The 13,965-nt window shown below is 35.6% G+C and overlaps 1 protein-coding gene across 1 annotated transcript in view; it reads left to right on the top strand.

Moving 5' to 3' along the window:
• LOC142357381 (dynein axonemal heavy chain 5-like) overlaps nucleotides 1-12,078 on the top strand; it is a 54,482-nt gene extending 42,404 nt beyond the window's left edge. Inside the window, exons 16-23 of the mRNA XM_075409031.1 lie at nucleotides 199-425; nucleotides 4,715-4,987; nucleotides 6,565-6,671; nucleotides 7,537-7,695; nucleotides 9,322-9,478; nucleotides 10,020-10,172; nucleotides 10,848-11,060; nucleotides 11,479-12,078. Coding sequence (XP_075265146.1) covers nucleotides 199-425; nucleotides 4,715-4,987; nucleotides 6,565-6,671; nucleotides 7,537-7,695; nucleotides 9,322-9,478; nucleotides 10,020-10,172; nucleotides 10,848-11,060; nucleotides 11,479-11,862 — 1,673 coding nt within the window. The 3' untranslated portion in view covers nucleotides 11,863-12,078. The remainder of the gene's footprint in view (nucleotides 1-198; nucleotides 426-4,714; nucleotides 4,988-6,564; nucleotides 6,672-7,536; nucleotides 7,696-9,321; nucleotides 9,479-10,019; nucleotides 10,173-10,847; nucleotides 11,061-11,478) is intronic.
• The last annotated feature ends 1,887 nt before the right edge of the window (nucleotides 12,079-13,965 follow it).

Raw genomic sequence — 13,965 nt, 5'->3', positions numbered from 1 at the left:
TGCTGTCGTTCGGGAGAAATTCGCCGGACGTTATTCGGTTTATGTTTTCATAATTATGAACAAATAAATGGTTTTAAGTAAGTTAGATGCATTACTGTATTAGCCAAGCAACAACAGAAACATAACCTACAGTTAAGTCAAATATCAACTTAAACAGAGGAAATTGAAGTTAAATCATTTCTCTGTGATTGATTTCAGAATGCAAAGCCATATCAATGGGGCAAGGACAAGAAGTGCACGCTAGAAAACTGTTCACCCAATTCACGGCCAACGGGGGGTGGGTTCTTCTGCAGAACACCCACTTGTCCCTCAATTTCATGGAAGAGGTCATCCTCATTGTGGGTGAACAGGAGACAGTGCACCCTGACTTCAGACTGTGGCTGACAACTGAACCCCATGATAAATTCCCAATTACTCTGTTGCAGGTGTGAATAATTAAATGTTCACTAGTTTGCAGAGAAAAGTTTGTGAACAACTATCTGAGGTCATTCTGACTCACCTTCAAAACCATATTGATGAGCATTATTGGTAATATTGGGAGAGGTTATTATAGACAAAGAGGCTCGGTAATGTGCGTTTCCGCATAATGTTCCTACCCCGCTCATCCTAATTTTTGGCTTAATTGTGTACCAAACAAAGCAGAGATAGGAAACTTTCAACTTATTAAAGAGTAAGTCATGCCTGGGTTGTAATTAAAAACTTGATGGATTCTAAAAGATTGAGAGACATGTATAGGGTGATGATAACAACAGTGAAGTTATTTTTTTTCACTAAAATGGACAAAGATTGAAATGATCAAAACATTTGTTTCAAAAAATGAAATCAGCTCTAATGAAATTTTTCTTTAAGAAAACCATTTTATCAAGGAAATACTTTAGTTTACCAGCGAAAAAAAATCAGTGGAAAAACACAGCTCCTGATCAGTAGAAGCAAACAAACAAGTCATTCTTTGTCTTCTTGGCGCGTTATCAGATGGTCGTAATAGAAATCAAGGACGACAATGAATTACAAAGACACAACAGGACAAATCGTGGAACGCAATCTAAAAGAATTGTACAAACCAAAAAGCGTATTGGTCAACATCAACAGAAGCATCGAGAGAAAGATTTAAAACAGAGGTTTTTTTTCTTTTTTTTTGAAAAAAAGAGGTATCCTGTATTATTTAGTGTTCCATGAACGTTTAGAACAGTTTTTAAGCATTAAAAGGGACAAATATGGTCTCTTGATGAGAACAAACTGATGAGATATTTTTGGCTGAGAATAACAAGAAAACAAAAAAAATCAACAAATGGGCGATTCACAACAATCATAAATGATGTTTTTTGAATGTATTTTTGAATATAAATGATGTCAAAGTTGTTCAATTTGCTAAATACTAAATAAAACAATCCAAATTTTACTTAGGTTTCAATGGACTTAGGTTTCAATTTACTTAGGTTTTCATGTAAAAAACGAGACTCGATGACAGGACAACAAAGAGAATTACAAAACTGGCACAAATCAATTAAAAATTAAGTTTTTTAGGAAGATAAATGGTTCCAAAGATGTCAAAATGTTAGATATGGAAATATAATTAAATTCTTGAATTGATTAGAGTCAGTTCAAGATAGAAAGTTATCGATAATAAACGATGTAATTTGCATTAATACCCAGTTAATTTATTCTTTTAGGAAGCGAGAAACGTTTACAAAAAATTTCAGTGGTTCTTAGGTCTGCAAATTCAAAATATTTGGATAAGATGGGATCATAGACATTTTTGCTAACGTTCTCACAGAAAATGCTTAATTTTGAAAAATTCAGACAGAGTTTTAAGCAATCGAAGTCGGATCAATCAGTTGATTGACTCTCCTCTATCTTAAAAGATAAAACCATTAACACTATCATGAACACTTTTAACGTATTCAGCAAATTGCTGATCAAAATCTTAGCAGAAATTGAGCAAAATGAGAACAAAACCAACGGAAGTAAGCCGAATCTTAACAAACCTCATCGGAAGAGAAAATTTTTTTATACATAAATATTCTATGCTCGGTGGGCTTTCTAACGATACCACTCGTTTCTTCCTATGTCAATTTTATTGGTCTGCAAACATTGGCTGAACAAAGAACCCCTCTCTAGGTAGGGCTAGAACGATAATTTTCGTGGGCTTTTTATTATACTCAAGAAAACTATGATGAAGTATCTTTCGCGGTAAATTTACTTTGACTACACTTTAAAGATGCACCAATTTAACATTTTGTAGTGTTGAAAGTCATTAGTAGCCACGAAAATGTCAAACTTGACTTAAGCAGGACCGGTAAACAGGTTCCCGAACATAACCCTTCAATATGTCATACGCCAGAGACTTTTAAAATCTTGGAAACTTAAAATGTGTTTAATATAGATAAGCCATCTTAGTTACCTAATAGACATGCCCTGATAAACGAGCAAGTTCACCAGCTGTTTGCAATTATCAGTCCTTTTGCTTTGAGAATGACTGACGCAATTTTATTTTGTAAACGGTAAGAAACATTTTGGCGAATTTTCTTTATAATTCTGTGTTCCGCTCTCTCTTTTTAACAAACATCAATAGCAAACATCTTACGTGTAAATCTTAAGTCTATAAATAGCAGCCGTCAGCCTCTCAAACGGCTATTTTTGGGCTCTCTCTTTTTGTTAAATTCAAAGAATTTGAATTGTATTGGGGCGCTGTCTTTTTTTTTAAATCTGTTCACATATTTTTTTGAAATTTGAAGCCAAATTGGAGCAGTGATTTTGGTCACGCAGAAACAGGAGGTGGAGCAAAATAGCGAGTGGTTGTGCGGCGTGAAATTTTTCTTCGCTTTCTCGCTAGTGGTTTTTGTTAACATGCGGCAATTTCAGATTGATTTTTTACTGTTTTTTTTCGATTTTTTTGCGTAGGATTTTTTTCTAAATGGTTCTGCCAATCTTTTTGTTGTTCATTCTAGGTCTAGTTTTTATTGTTTGAACTGAATTTATCTTTCTCGCTAGTGGTGTTTTGTTCACATGCGGCATTTTGACATTGATTTTCAGTTTTTATAAATTTTTTTTATCTGATTTGTTTGGAAATGGTCTTCCCAATTCCCTCATAGTCCATTTTAGGACTAATTTTTGTTTAGTCAATGAAAATTCTTTGAATTGTAGGTCAGGAGTTGTCCTGCTATGTTTTTTAAATTTTTTTTATCTTTTGATCACGTTTTTCGTTTTACATAAGTCACGATTTTCACGTTTGACTTCTGATTTACTTCACTCACTGTTTAAACTGAATGGATTCTAATTTTTTTCACACATTGAATTACGCAATGTAGTGAAAACTGTCAATGTCAAAAGAGCAAAATCAAATTCAAAAGAAACGGGATAAACCAATAAAACCAGGTCATTAAGTCATAGTGTATTAGGTTATCAAAGTTCATTAGAATGATTGCTAGCTGATATTAGTATTAAGCTTAATACTCTTCAGTTTTGAAGCTGAAGTAAGTATAGGCTCAAATCTAACTGAAACTGCGCACTGTTTAGAACAATTTTTGAAACTTCGGAAAAAATTTTGTCAATTTTTATCTCTTCTTTTTCTTTTTCAATCCCCAATTCCCACCAAGCGCGTCAACGGCGGCTATTTTCCGGCAATCGGCTGGCTGTGTTGTTTGAAGTATCGACAGTTTGTCTTCAAAGAACTAAGGCACAGAAGTAATAATTTTCGTAAATTATATTAAGTTTTATTGAAAGCTGATAAAATTAGGCCGCTTTTTCCTAATAAAAAAACCTGATAACACTTCAAATTGTTGTTTAGAGGATACGTAACGGTAGGCGAGAAACATTATTACGTTGAAGGAGATCTTTTGAAGAAAAACCGTTGTGATTTATTTTCAGTTAGTTCTGTAGTATCATGCAAACAACCAGTACAGTGTTGATACATTTTGCAGCGACAAAAAAATGGAAAAATAAGGAAGCTCGGAGACAGAAAAAGAAAAAAGTTCAGAGTTCCACTGAATTGTCGACAAACCGCCAAACGAAAAAAGTTTCAAATGTTTCTGAGCCGCCAATTAGCAAAATATATTTGAAATACTGGAATTTTTTATATCACAATGTTGAAGGTTTTTAGGGTTATTTGTGTCGAATTGTTCAGCATACATTTTTCCCTCAATATCACATTCAATATGTTATGCTTTAGCAACCAGTTACATTTTTGATGAGTGTAGATTCTTTTTGTAGTATTGTCCTAGTCAAGAAGAGAGAATTCGGCTAAGTCAATTTTAACTTTAATTTTTTCTCAGTTTAATTAGAAAAATTGAAAATAAAAATTTCGAAAAAAAATCTTTGTCTTTGAAGAGCTGCTGAGTCTTTTTTTTATGTCCACGGATCTTCCTTCAACCATTTCTTGCGATATCGACATTTCAATAGTTTTTCAATGTAGCTGTTGTATATTTTAAATTACGTCTATTCGTACCTGAAATGTGAAAATGTCTGGCGTGAAAAGTTTTGTATAATTCAAGCCCGACTTTTTCCTTGGACACGGGAACATTAAGATTCTCTTCAAATAACGATGTTGTTTTTCAAGAATTTTTCGTTGATAGCCCTCTTCTAGGCCAACAGAGTTTAGAAGTTTAACCCAGATTTGATTTTTTTTTACTTAGAGCCTGAAAAATAGATTACATAAATATTGACCGCTGGAAAGAACAGCTAACCGTAGTATATATTTCTGCCATGTTATTCTTAGATGTGCATCAAATTCACAAACGAACCCCCGCAAGGTATAAAACCGGGTCTAAGACGAACCTTCGTCGCCCTCAACCAGGACACCCTGGACTATACCAATGTGTACCAGTGGAAAACGATGTTGTATGGAGTTGCATTCTTGCACACTGCAGTGCAGGAGCGGCGGAAATTTGGACCCATTGGGTGGAATATTCCTTACGAGTTCAACTCGGCGGATTTCACAGCCACTATTCAGTTTGTGCAGAATCACTTGGACGACATGGATCCTAAAAAGGTGAAGGCGGATTTTTTGATATTGTTTATTCGGTTAAATTAATGGAAACGCGTTCGAATTAATGAAGAATGGCCTAAATTCTTCCCGGAAATCTTGCCTATACTTACAAATCCCACATTTCCTAGGGGAAAACGTCACATTTTCCACTTCGGCGCGGTGGGATGCTTACATTCAATTTTTATCCAAATTTTTGTGGACCCTAGGCGAAAAGCAATTAAAAAACTTAAAGAGGGTGCTTCAAAATACTCTTGACGCTATAAAGTACTCAAGTGGCCCTAACAATTGTTTTTACATAGAAATGACTTATTAAGGTGCACCCTAGTCCTTGCAAGATCTCGCAAAAATTTTGCTAAAAAAATGGTTATCTTGCAAGATGTTGCAAAACGATGGCTATCTTTTAAGATCTTGCAAGATGAATGGTTATGGTTCTTGGTTGTTACAGGCTTATCATATTTCGTTTTGCTCAGAAATTGTCTAAGATATCGTTGCGTCTGTTTTAAAGAAAAATTTGAAACAGAATTTTTTCAGTTAAATGTGTTTTATTATTGAACAATATAACTTCAGCCAGCTAAGAAAATATGTTACTGTTCTGTTGAGAGCGCTGCAACCAAATATAGAGAGCTTTTCAAAAGTTTGGGGTTGTTTCCTTAACCATGTGGGATCTCCATTGTAACACTTTTTCAATCAAAATTTTTTTGAAATTTTCACAAAATTTATATTAATATATATTTAAATTGTTTGCATCATTTGGTTACAATTCTCTGCTTATGCTTCATCTCACTGTTTATATAAACATGTACCATTTCTTTTAAATTGTTATTTTTTATTTGCACAGAAAATTCAAAATTGACGCTTTATTTGTTGTAAATAATTACAAAAATTAAAAACCTATTGAGAAACAAAGTACTCCTCTCATGCTGGTCTTGTTCGAGCATGTTCCAATTATTTGCATATTTTCAAGATGAATCTTTATTTTGTTAGATTCTTGCAAGAGAAAGAATGGTTATCTTTCACGATCTTTTAAGATTTTGGCGGTGAATCTTGCGAGAGGATGCATCTTCTTACGAGATAAACGAAACGAAGTTGACTGGGGCATGCAAAAGTTTTATTTCAACCTCATTTTTACAAATTTTCCCTCATTTCTAAACCCAATGGCTGACGACTTCTGTAAAAGTTATAGTGGGAAAACTAGAGAACTCGATAAAAAAGTATTCATTGCTTTATTCGAATGTTTTAGAGCTATGTATTGGGGGTTCACGAAAAACGTTGCGATAGTTGGCTAATGGACCTAAACTGAATTGTTGCAAATGCTCAATGGTGAAAAAAAATTGTGTGTTTTACAACCATTAAGCCATTATCTTTTAAAGAAAATTTTTAGGGACAATTGAGTTCTTTATAGCGTCGAGAGGTTTTTGAATTATTACCTTCGAGTTTTTCAATTAGTTTTGGCCTAATATCCGCAAAAGTTAAATTCACTTATTTTTGCCTAATGGCTTTGAAAATTGGCTTCACCTAATCGGGTTTTCATAAATAGATTGCAATTGATTTGATTGAGTGAAAATATGTTATTAACACAGGGTGTGCAATGGGCTACTGTACGATATATGATTGGAGAGATCCAATATGGAGGACGAGTCACTGACGACTACGACAAACGACTCCTCAAGACATTTGCAACCACGTGGTAAGAATCATTCAAATTACCATTCTGTGGTCCCCAATTTTTAATATCCGAGTTACGAGATCACTATATTGTTTATTCTCCTAAGCAATACAAGAATTATGCATGAGAACATTGTTTTCAACTAATATGGCGCCCGCGTACTGTGATAACTGCGTTACAACAGTGGGCAAACACCTTTGTAACCACACGATAGGAATCATTCAAATGACCATTCGGTGGGCCATTTTAAAAATATGGTTTTAAGCATCCGGGTCGAAAAAAAAGAGTAAGGAAAAATAAGGAAAAAGTAGTAAGGAAAAAGGTTAAGGACAATAAGATTTCACCCTAAACCGCATTGACATCATTTGAGGGTGTCGCGCGCTTTTTTATTCCTATTTGTTGAACACCCTATCATCGATTTTAATACTTTATATGATTGGTACTATTAAAATTAGTACTGCAAACATACAGCCATGCCTCAGGGCCCGTGGGACTAGATATGAAACTATCACAACCGGAAATGGGTTTAAACTATCCGCTTAATTATGAGAAAACATGCTTGTAATGCCGACAGATAATTGGGGGATGAATAGACAGAGGGCTAGAATGATAAGGTGTGAGGATATACAGGGTTAAATTAAGCGGGGTGGAAAAAAAGCAGAACCTTTTGAGGTGTGTTTTTGGATAAATTTTGCTGAATCATTTGCAAAAAATTGCTCAAATTGTCGAAACTTTACATCACAATACAAATTCATTTACGCAGAAAAACGAATGCTGGAAACGATAGAAAACTAACTTGCTATCCCACTTGCAAAAAGCGTTCAAAAACAGTCAAAATCTGCCTTCTATCCGGGGATAGCAGTAAAAAAGGTTTTTGTCATTTAAGGTTCAAAGAAGACATGTTCCAACCAACGTTTGCATTCCACCGAGGATACTCGATTCCGCAGAACCTCAAGTCAATTGAGAGCTATCTCGACTTCATTTCCACACTTCCAGCCACCGACACCCCAGAGGCGTTCGGATTGCATCCAAATGCTGACATAACGTGAGCTTTTTTTTAACAGAATACAGCCCAAATTTGAGTCTGTCCACTTCCGCTTTCTCAGGAAAAAATTTGATCAACAGAACTAATTTTTTCACGTTTAGCTGAAAAGTTTTTGTGGACTTATTTGTATTGATAGCTATAAACCTCTGGTCTCAGGGTCCCAATCTGAGGTGCTTGGTCAAAATGACGTTTGAAAGTTATACCATCCACACGACTTTTGTTTATGAGAATAACCAGGCAGACCAAAATAACCTACAACCCAGACTTTGGCTCGATTTAATTTTTGTTGCGTTCATGTACTTCTACAAAAGTCCGTAAAAAAACCCATCCAGACCAAAGTGTGGGTATGAGGCAATAATCAATTTCAAATTTGTACGAACAAACAAAAAAACCGTCTACAAAAATATTATCTGATTCGTATTTCATTTAGGTACAACAGAAATGAATGAAAACATTTTTTGCTTTCAAATTCGGACTAATGAGGCTCAGAAATGACAGTCCACGGAAATGTAAGATTCGTGAAATTCTAAAATACCGCATTTTGAGACAAGACTATCCGAAAAAAATATTGCAAATATTATCTTGAATGTTTGAGACAAAAGCAACGGAATTCCTTGCGTTTTGAGTTGAACAAATTAAATAGCCATGCTTTTCGTCCTAGTTGATACGAGTGATCTAAATTGCTCTCTCCTTGGCTAGAGTAAAGCGCAATTGACCCCTGGTGTCAATTGAGAGCAATACGACCGACCATAGTGGGTTTTTTTAACTTCACCAGATTTTTTCTGAGTTTGTAGGAGATTCAAATGCTTTGAAATTTTGAACAATATTTTAATCCCATTTTTTCCGCATACAGAGAGAAGATTGTTAAGAATTTTTGTTCTTTTATTGGTTGCCAAGTTTTTGCGATTCAAAAGTTCAATTTTGATGAGGAAAAAAAACAAGAGTAAATCGGTTTAAAATCATTATTCAGCACATCATACATGCAAACCAACAAAGCCATTCCCTTCTAGCAAAGTGAGCATGTCCGTTCTTTGGAGAAACTGAACACAATTTGTTCAAAAAAGATCAGAAATTTTGAGTTTGAGCAAGCCATCGCTTGTGTTTTGAGTTGAAATACAATTAGATGGGCAAAAAAATTTTCTAGACGCTCAAACAAGCTAAAATTTCTAGTTTATCAAAGATTGTGTGCAATTGTTCAAAGAAAGTGATTGAGAGGTTCTGAAATATTCATCAGATAGACCCGGTGAATTGAAAATTTATGGGCAATTTAATAGCAATAATTACGAATGCAGACAGTTCTCTGGCAAAATTTTGAAAAAAAATGTCGAAAATTTAAATAGCTAGAAACTTGTCTGAAAACTGTACAAACTGTCTGCTAGATTTAAAAAAAACTGAAGGCGTGCTGACTCGTTGCAAGAGAATTAAATTTTTGCTCATATTTTCGTAATAATTGATTTTTGTTGCGGTTTTTAAAAACTCCCTATGTGTACGCTGCTCTTTGATTCCGTAGTGTAACTTATAAATGTTATAATTTCGAGCTGATAATTTTTCTCGAGGTTAAACCAAACTTAAACTTTAATCTGATTCCTCAGTTTTCCTGAAAAAAACTTCTTGCTCCGTTTTTAGGTTCCAGCGTCAGAGTGCAAAGAGAGTTCTGGATACGATTCTGGACATGCAACCCAAGGACAGTTCTGGCACTGGAGGAGAGACGAGAGAGACTGTGGTGTACAGAATGTCCCAAGATCTGATGTCTAAGTGTCCCCCCGAATACAACCCACACGAGGTAAATAAATCACGCTAGTAAATTTTCCCGACGAAAACCGACGATAACTAGACATGTTAATCGCTAAAAATACATTACATACGAACTCAGGGACAACATGGTCGCAAAGATTTTAATGTAAACAGATCTTCACTCTAAATAATGTAAAGGTAAACTCACCTGAACGGTGCGCAGACAAAGCCGTGTGCCGGTAAAATTTACCTGCACAATTTTCCTCAAAGTTGCATACATTTACACCTTTCAGGTAAATAACCTGCAAATGGATATTTTTATGTTTTATTGGATAAATATGAAGCAAAAATGTCCAAAAAATTGCATCTTGAGAAATAATTTTGTAATTCATGTTTTTGTACAGGAAAATTGTTTTCATAAAGTGGAAATAAATGCACATGGTTCAGGTAAATTTACCTGTACGCTATTAAGAGTGTTAGGTTATTAATAGTTCACTTTGGTCTGGGTCTCAACCTGTTTAACAATATACCTCACTGGGCTAGTCTAGTTTCAATCCTCTATGAAAATCTCTGATTGCTGTTATGTTTAGGTAAAAGAGCGACTGATAAAGATGGGACGAGAGCAACCGATGAACATCTTTTTGAGACAGGAAGTTGACAGAATGAACAGAGTGATCAAAGCTGTCAGGTCCACTCTCGCAGACCTCAAACTCGCAATCGAGGGAACCATCATCATGAACGAGGTATGAACGTCATCAGAAAACAATGCATTGTACTCGTTTATATGGACGATTTATCGAATGAAAAGAGACTTGAAATTTTCAATATTTAACTGATTCCATTAAATTTCTTTATTCCATTATTCACATAGAAACAAAGGGATGGCTAATTATATTGCAAAAAATAGCCTAGTGAAACGAAACTTGAAAACTTGGACAGTAAGAGCGTATTCGTGTTGGATCAACTTGAATGAAATATTAACAACTTGACATTGGAAGGGATCTTAATAAACCATTATTATCCTGAAAAAATCGGAGCGAGATTATACGACGAATTGACGAAAAATAATTAAGAATGGCAAAACACGTCAAGTTATTGACAAAAACTTTAACGAAAATGGCCTGGGTCACCGAACGATTACTTCGTTTTTACTTAGCTTACTTCATATTTTCGACTGAAATTAACCAATACGGGCAAAATCAGTACCCAAAGTAACTTGTAATTTTCTGTTGGTAAAAAAATAACCCTATTCCATAAATCGTTGTATGAAAATTGTCGGTATGTTCGGTTTCAGTTAAGCAAATCGATGAAAGCCCTTGCGTTTTTTTCTTCAGTATCGTCGGTATGTTCGATTTTTAAGCGTAAAAAATCGTCGGTATTTTTAGTGTCTTATTTTTTTGTGAAATTATTGCCTGTAGAACCTCCGTGATGCTCTGGACAGTCTGTTCGATGGTCGGATTCCTTCAACTTGGGTCAAGATATCCTGGCAGACTTCGTCTCTCGGGTTCTGGTTCAGTGACCTGCAGCAGAGGAACGAACAGTTCAGGAGCTGGGTGTTCGAGGGCAGACCGATGCTCTTTTGGATGACTGGTTTCTTCAATCCACAAGGGTTCCTCACGGCAATGAGACAGGTGTGTTGAATAAAATTGCTTAATTGTTTGTTTTATCTGTTCATTTTTCAATGATAGCCAATATTTAAAGATGTCAAGACAAAATACTCAATGCCAATATACCCAATGTGACAAAATACCCAAAATATACCCAATATTTTATCCTAATGTTGAAATTACAAGAACAATTAATTTGCATAACATTTAGCCAGTACATTTGGCTATATGCCTCGGTGGGCCGTGAGACTTGATATGAAAATATCACAACCGAAAATGGGATTAAATTTTCCGCTTAATTATGAAAAAAACATGCTTGTAATGCCGACTGCTAATTTGCAATCGGACTATTGGATCAAAAGGTCAAATTGAATAAATTAGGTATTTTGTCATGTAACCACATTTAACTATACCAAAAAAAAACAAGTCTTTTGCATCATAGGAAGTCACACGTGCTCACAAGGGTTGGGCACTTGACAACGTGAGTCTGACAAACGATGTCCTGAAAGACTCGACCGACCTCAAACCCCCTGCTGAAGGGGTGTACATAACCGGACTTTTTATCGAGGGTGCCGGGTGGGACAAGAAAAACTGTCGCCTCACAGAAGCCAAGCCCAAAATCCTAACCGAACAAATGCCAGTTATGCATTTGAATGCCAACATTATCCAGAACCGGGACCCGAGGTTGTACTCCTGTCCGGTTTACAAGAAGCAGAGACGAACTGATTTGAACTTTATAACTGCGGTTGATTTGAGGACTGGGGTCAATCAGGGGCCAGATTACTGGACGCTAAGAGGGGTGGCGTTGCTGTGCGACATCAATTAAGCGACTTCAAAATCGACCGAACTTAATTCTTGCGTCAATTGAGTGCAAATACATATGGTTGAATAAATTTGATCAAAATGATAAGCATAATAAAATTTTAAACATTGACAAAAAATCCTGATTAAAAGAAAAAAAGAATCTATTCTTTTTACAGCCCCCCCCCCCAAAAAAAATGGGTGCATATTATTTGCAGCCCCCACAAGCACGTTTCATATTTCTATACGATTTACTATGCAATGTTGCATTATCTGTTGGGGGGGGGGGGGGGTGGGGTTGGTAGTTGACAGAAGGAAACGTAATAAGTAAGTGGAGGTGGCGCAAATAGAGACGGGATCTTTGACGGCTGGGGGGGGGGGGGCGTCACAAAAAAGAACTGGTCCAAAAAATCATGCATATACGCACACAATGTGGAAAAAAAGTTAGAAGACTCTTGAAAGACTAAAAACTAGAGACATACAACTTAGACCAACTTAAAGTGTGAACTGAGAGGACGGTGTACTGTAAATTGAAGACTGTAAATTATAAAATTATGTGTGAATAATTGTGAATAAATTGTAATTAATCATTCACTTCTTAATATAAAGTCTTGCTATCCCCGGGCGAGGTGCCCAGGCCGAAGTGACCTCTGATCAGACCATCTTCGCTTGCACACCTGCACATTCTATTAAACTAATAAACTAAATGTACCCTTCCATCTTGTCTGTCACTTTTATTATCTATTATGTGGTTCGTCAGCTCCTTTAAAGTAATTTGAACCCAATGACATGATTAGAGTTAATTTTCACTTATTCATTCATTGTTTTGTTTTCAACAAAGATTATTTAATGGCTATAACAGTGATTTGAAATCGGACTTCACTTTTAACTGAAGTTTTACATCAGGAACAAATTGTCTCCCAAACAGAACGCTCCGATGCAATTTTGAGCAAACGGTGTCCTAAACAAAGTTCAAATGTTTTTTTGCCAATGTAGGCAATCTAGTCTAACACAGATCATCTTTATTTACAATGGTCTGCGAGAACATTGGTTTTCGAGCACCCACACACACACACACTGATCGGAGGTGACAAGTCTGATCAGAGGTCACTTCAATCCGGGACGGTGTGATCAGAGGAAACTTCGACTGTAGCGTTAAGATGTTTTAGTTCTTTGTAGAAATTTAGGATGTTGTTCTTCTAGAGTTTATGCGCTGTTTGATGCTTATTACTGCATATCGATTTGTGTTTGAATGGTTTTTCGGTATAATAGGTTTTTTTGCCGAACCATTTGCCCAGAAACCTCACCCCTAGCGTTAAGGTAACCGTTGGACTAATTTGAATTCTAAGTAATGGGGAATAACTACATTATGCGTGAGTAATTTTGAATTCGGTCTTTCAACCAATTTCTCATCCCCAATTTAGGGAACCCTTTTTGTAAGAACTGAAAATTACGAGTTCAATTTTTGTAAACAGCTATAGCTGAAATACTCAACTTAAAATTGACAGGTTTAAGCAAAACTAACAATCTGTAATTTTCTCCAGTTTATGAGAAAGGGAGGAGTTTAGAGTGAGAAACAGCGTGGATAATGAGATCTTGAATTGGAAACGTGAACTTAGTTGCAGTCCTTACTATCTAATAAAGCACATATGTGAACTTAGTTACAGTCCTTACTATCTAATATAGCACATTACAGTCCTTACTATCTAATATAGCACATTAATACTATCTCATTCACCATCTAATATAGCATATAAATTTTATTACCTCACTCGATTTTATTCTAACGTGAAGTAATAAAATAAGCATTAAATCTTACTGCTCGAGGTATATTGTTTAGAATTTAACCGCCGTGCCAAGCTGAGCGTGTTGTAATTTTATGGCTATAGCTCTGCTGCTGGGCTTGATTTACCAGCTTAAAGATTATACTCTCACAGACAAGGAACAAGTGGTGGTAATACAAATTCACGGATTTTTATAGTTCTGATTTATACTGCTTGCCAGCTAGGATAGCTTGCTTCCCTATGTCAACGTATACTTAGGCAATAGCAGAGTAGGATTGAATAATATAGAACTCAAAAACGTTTGAGTTTTTAATTGTATATAGCACTGCTACATCCCATTCCAG

Source organism: Convolutriloba macropyga, unplaced genomic scaffold (genome assembly GCF_964194025.1).
Source record: "Convolutriloba macropyga unplaced genomic scaffold, txConMacr16.3 SCAFFOLD_642, whole genome shotgun sequence".
In the NCBI taxonomy this organism is placed as follows: domain Eukaryota; kingdom Metazoa; phylum Xenacoelomorpha; order Acoela; family Convolutidae; genus Convolutriloba; species Convolutriloba macropyga.
The sequence above is the reverse complement of the archived record's forward strand: the minus strand, read 5'-3'. Positions and strand labels throughout refer to the sequence as shown.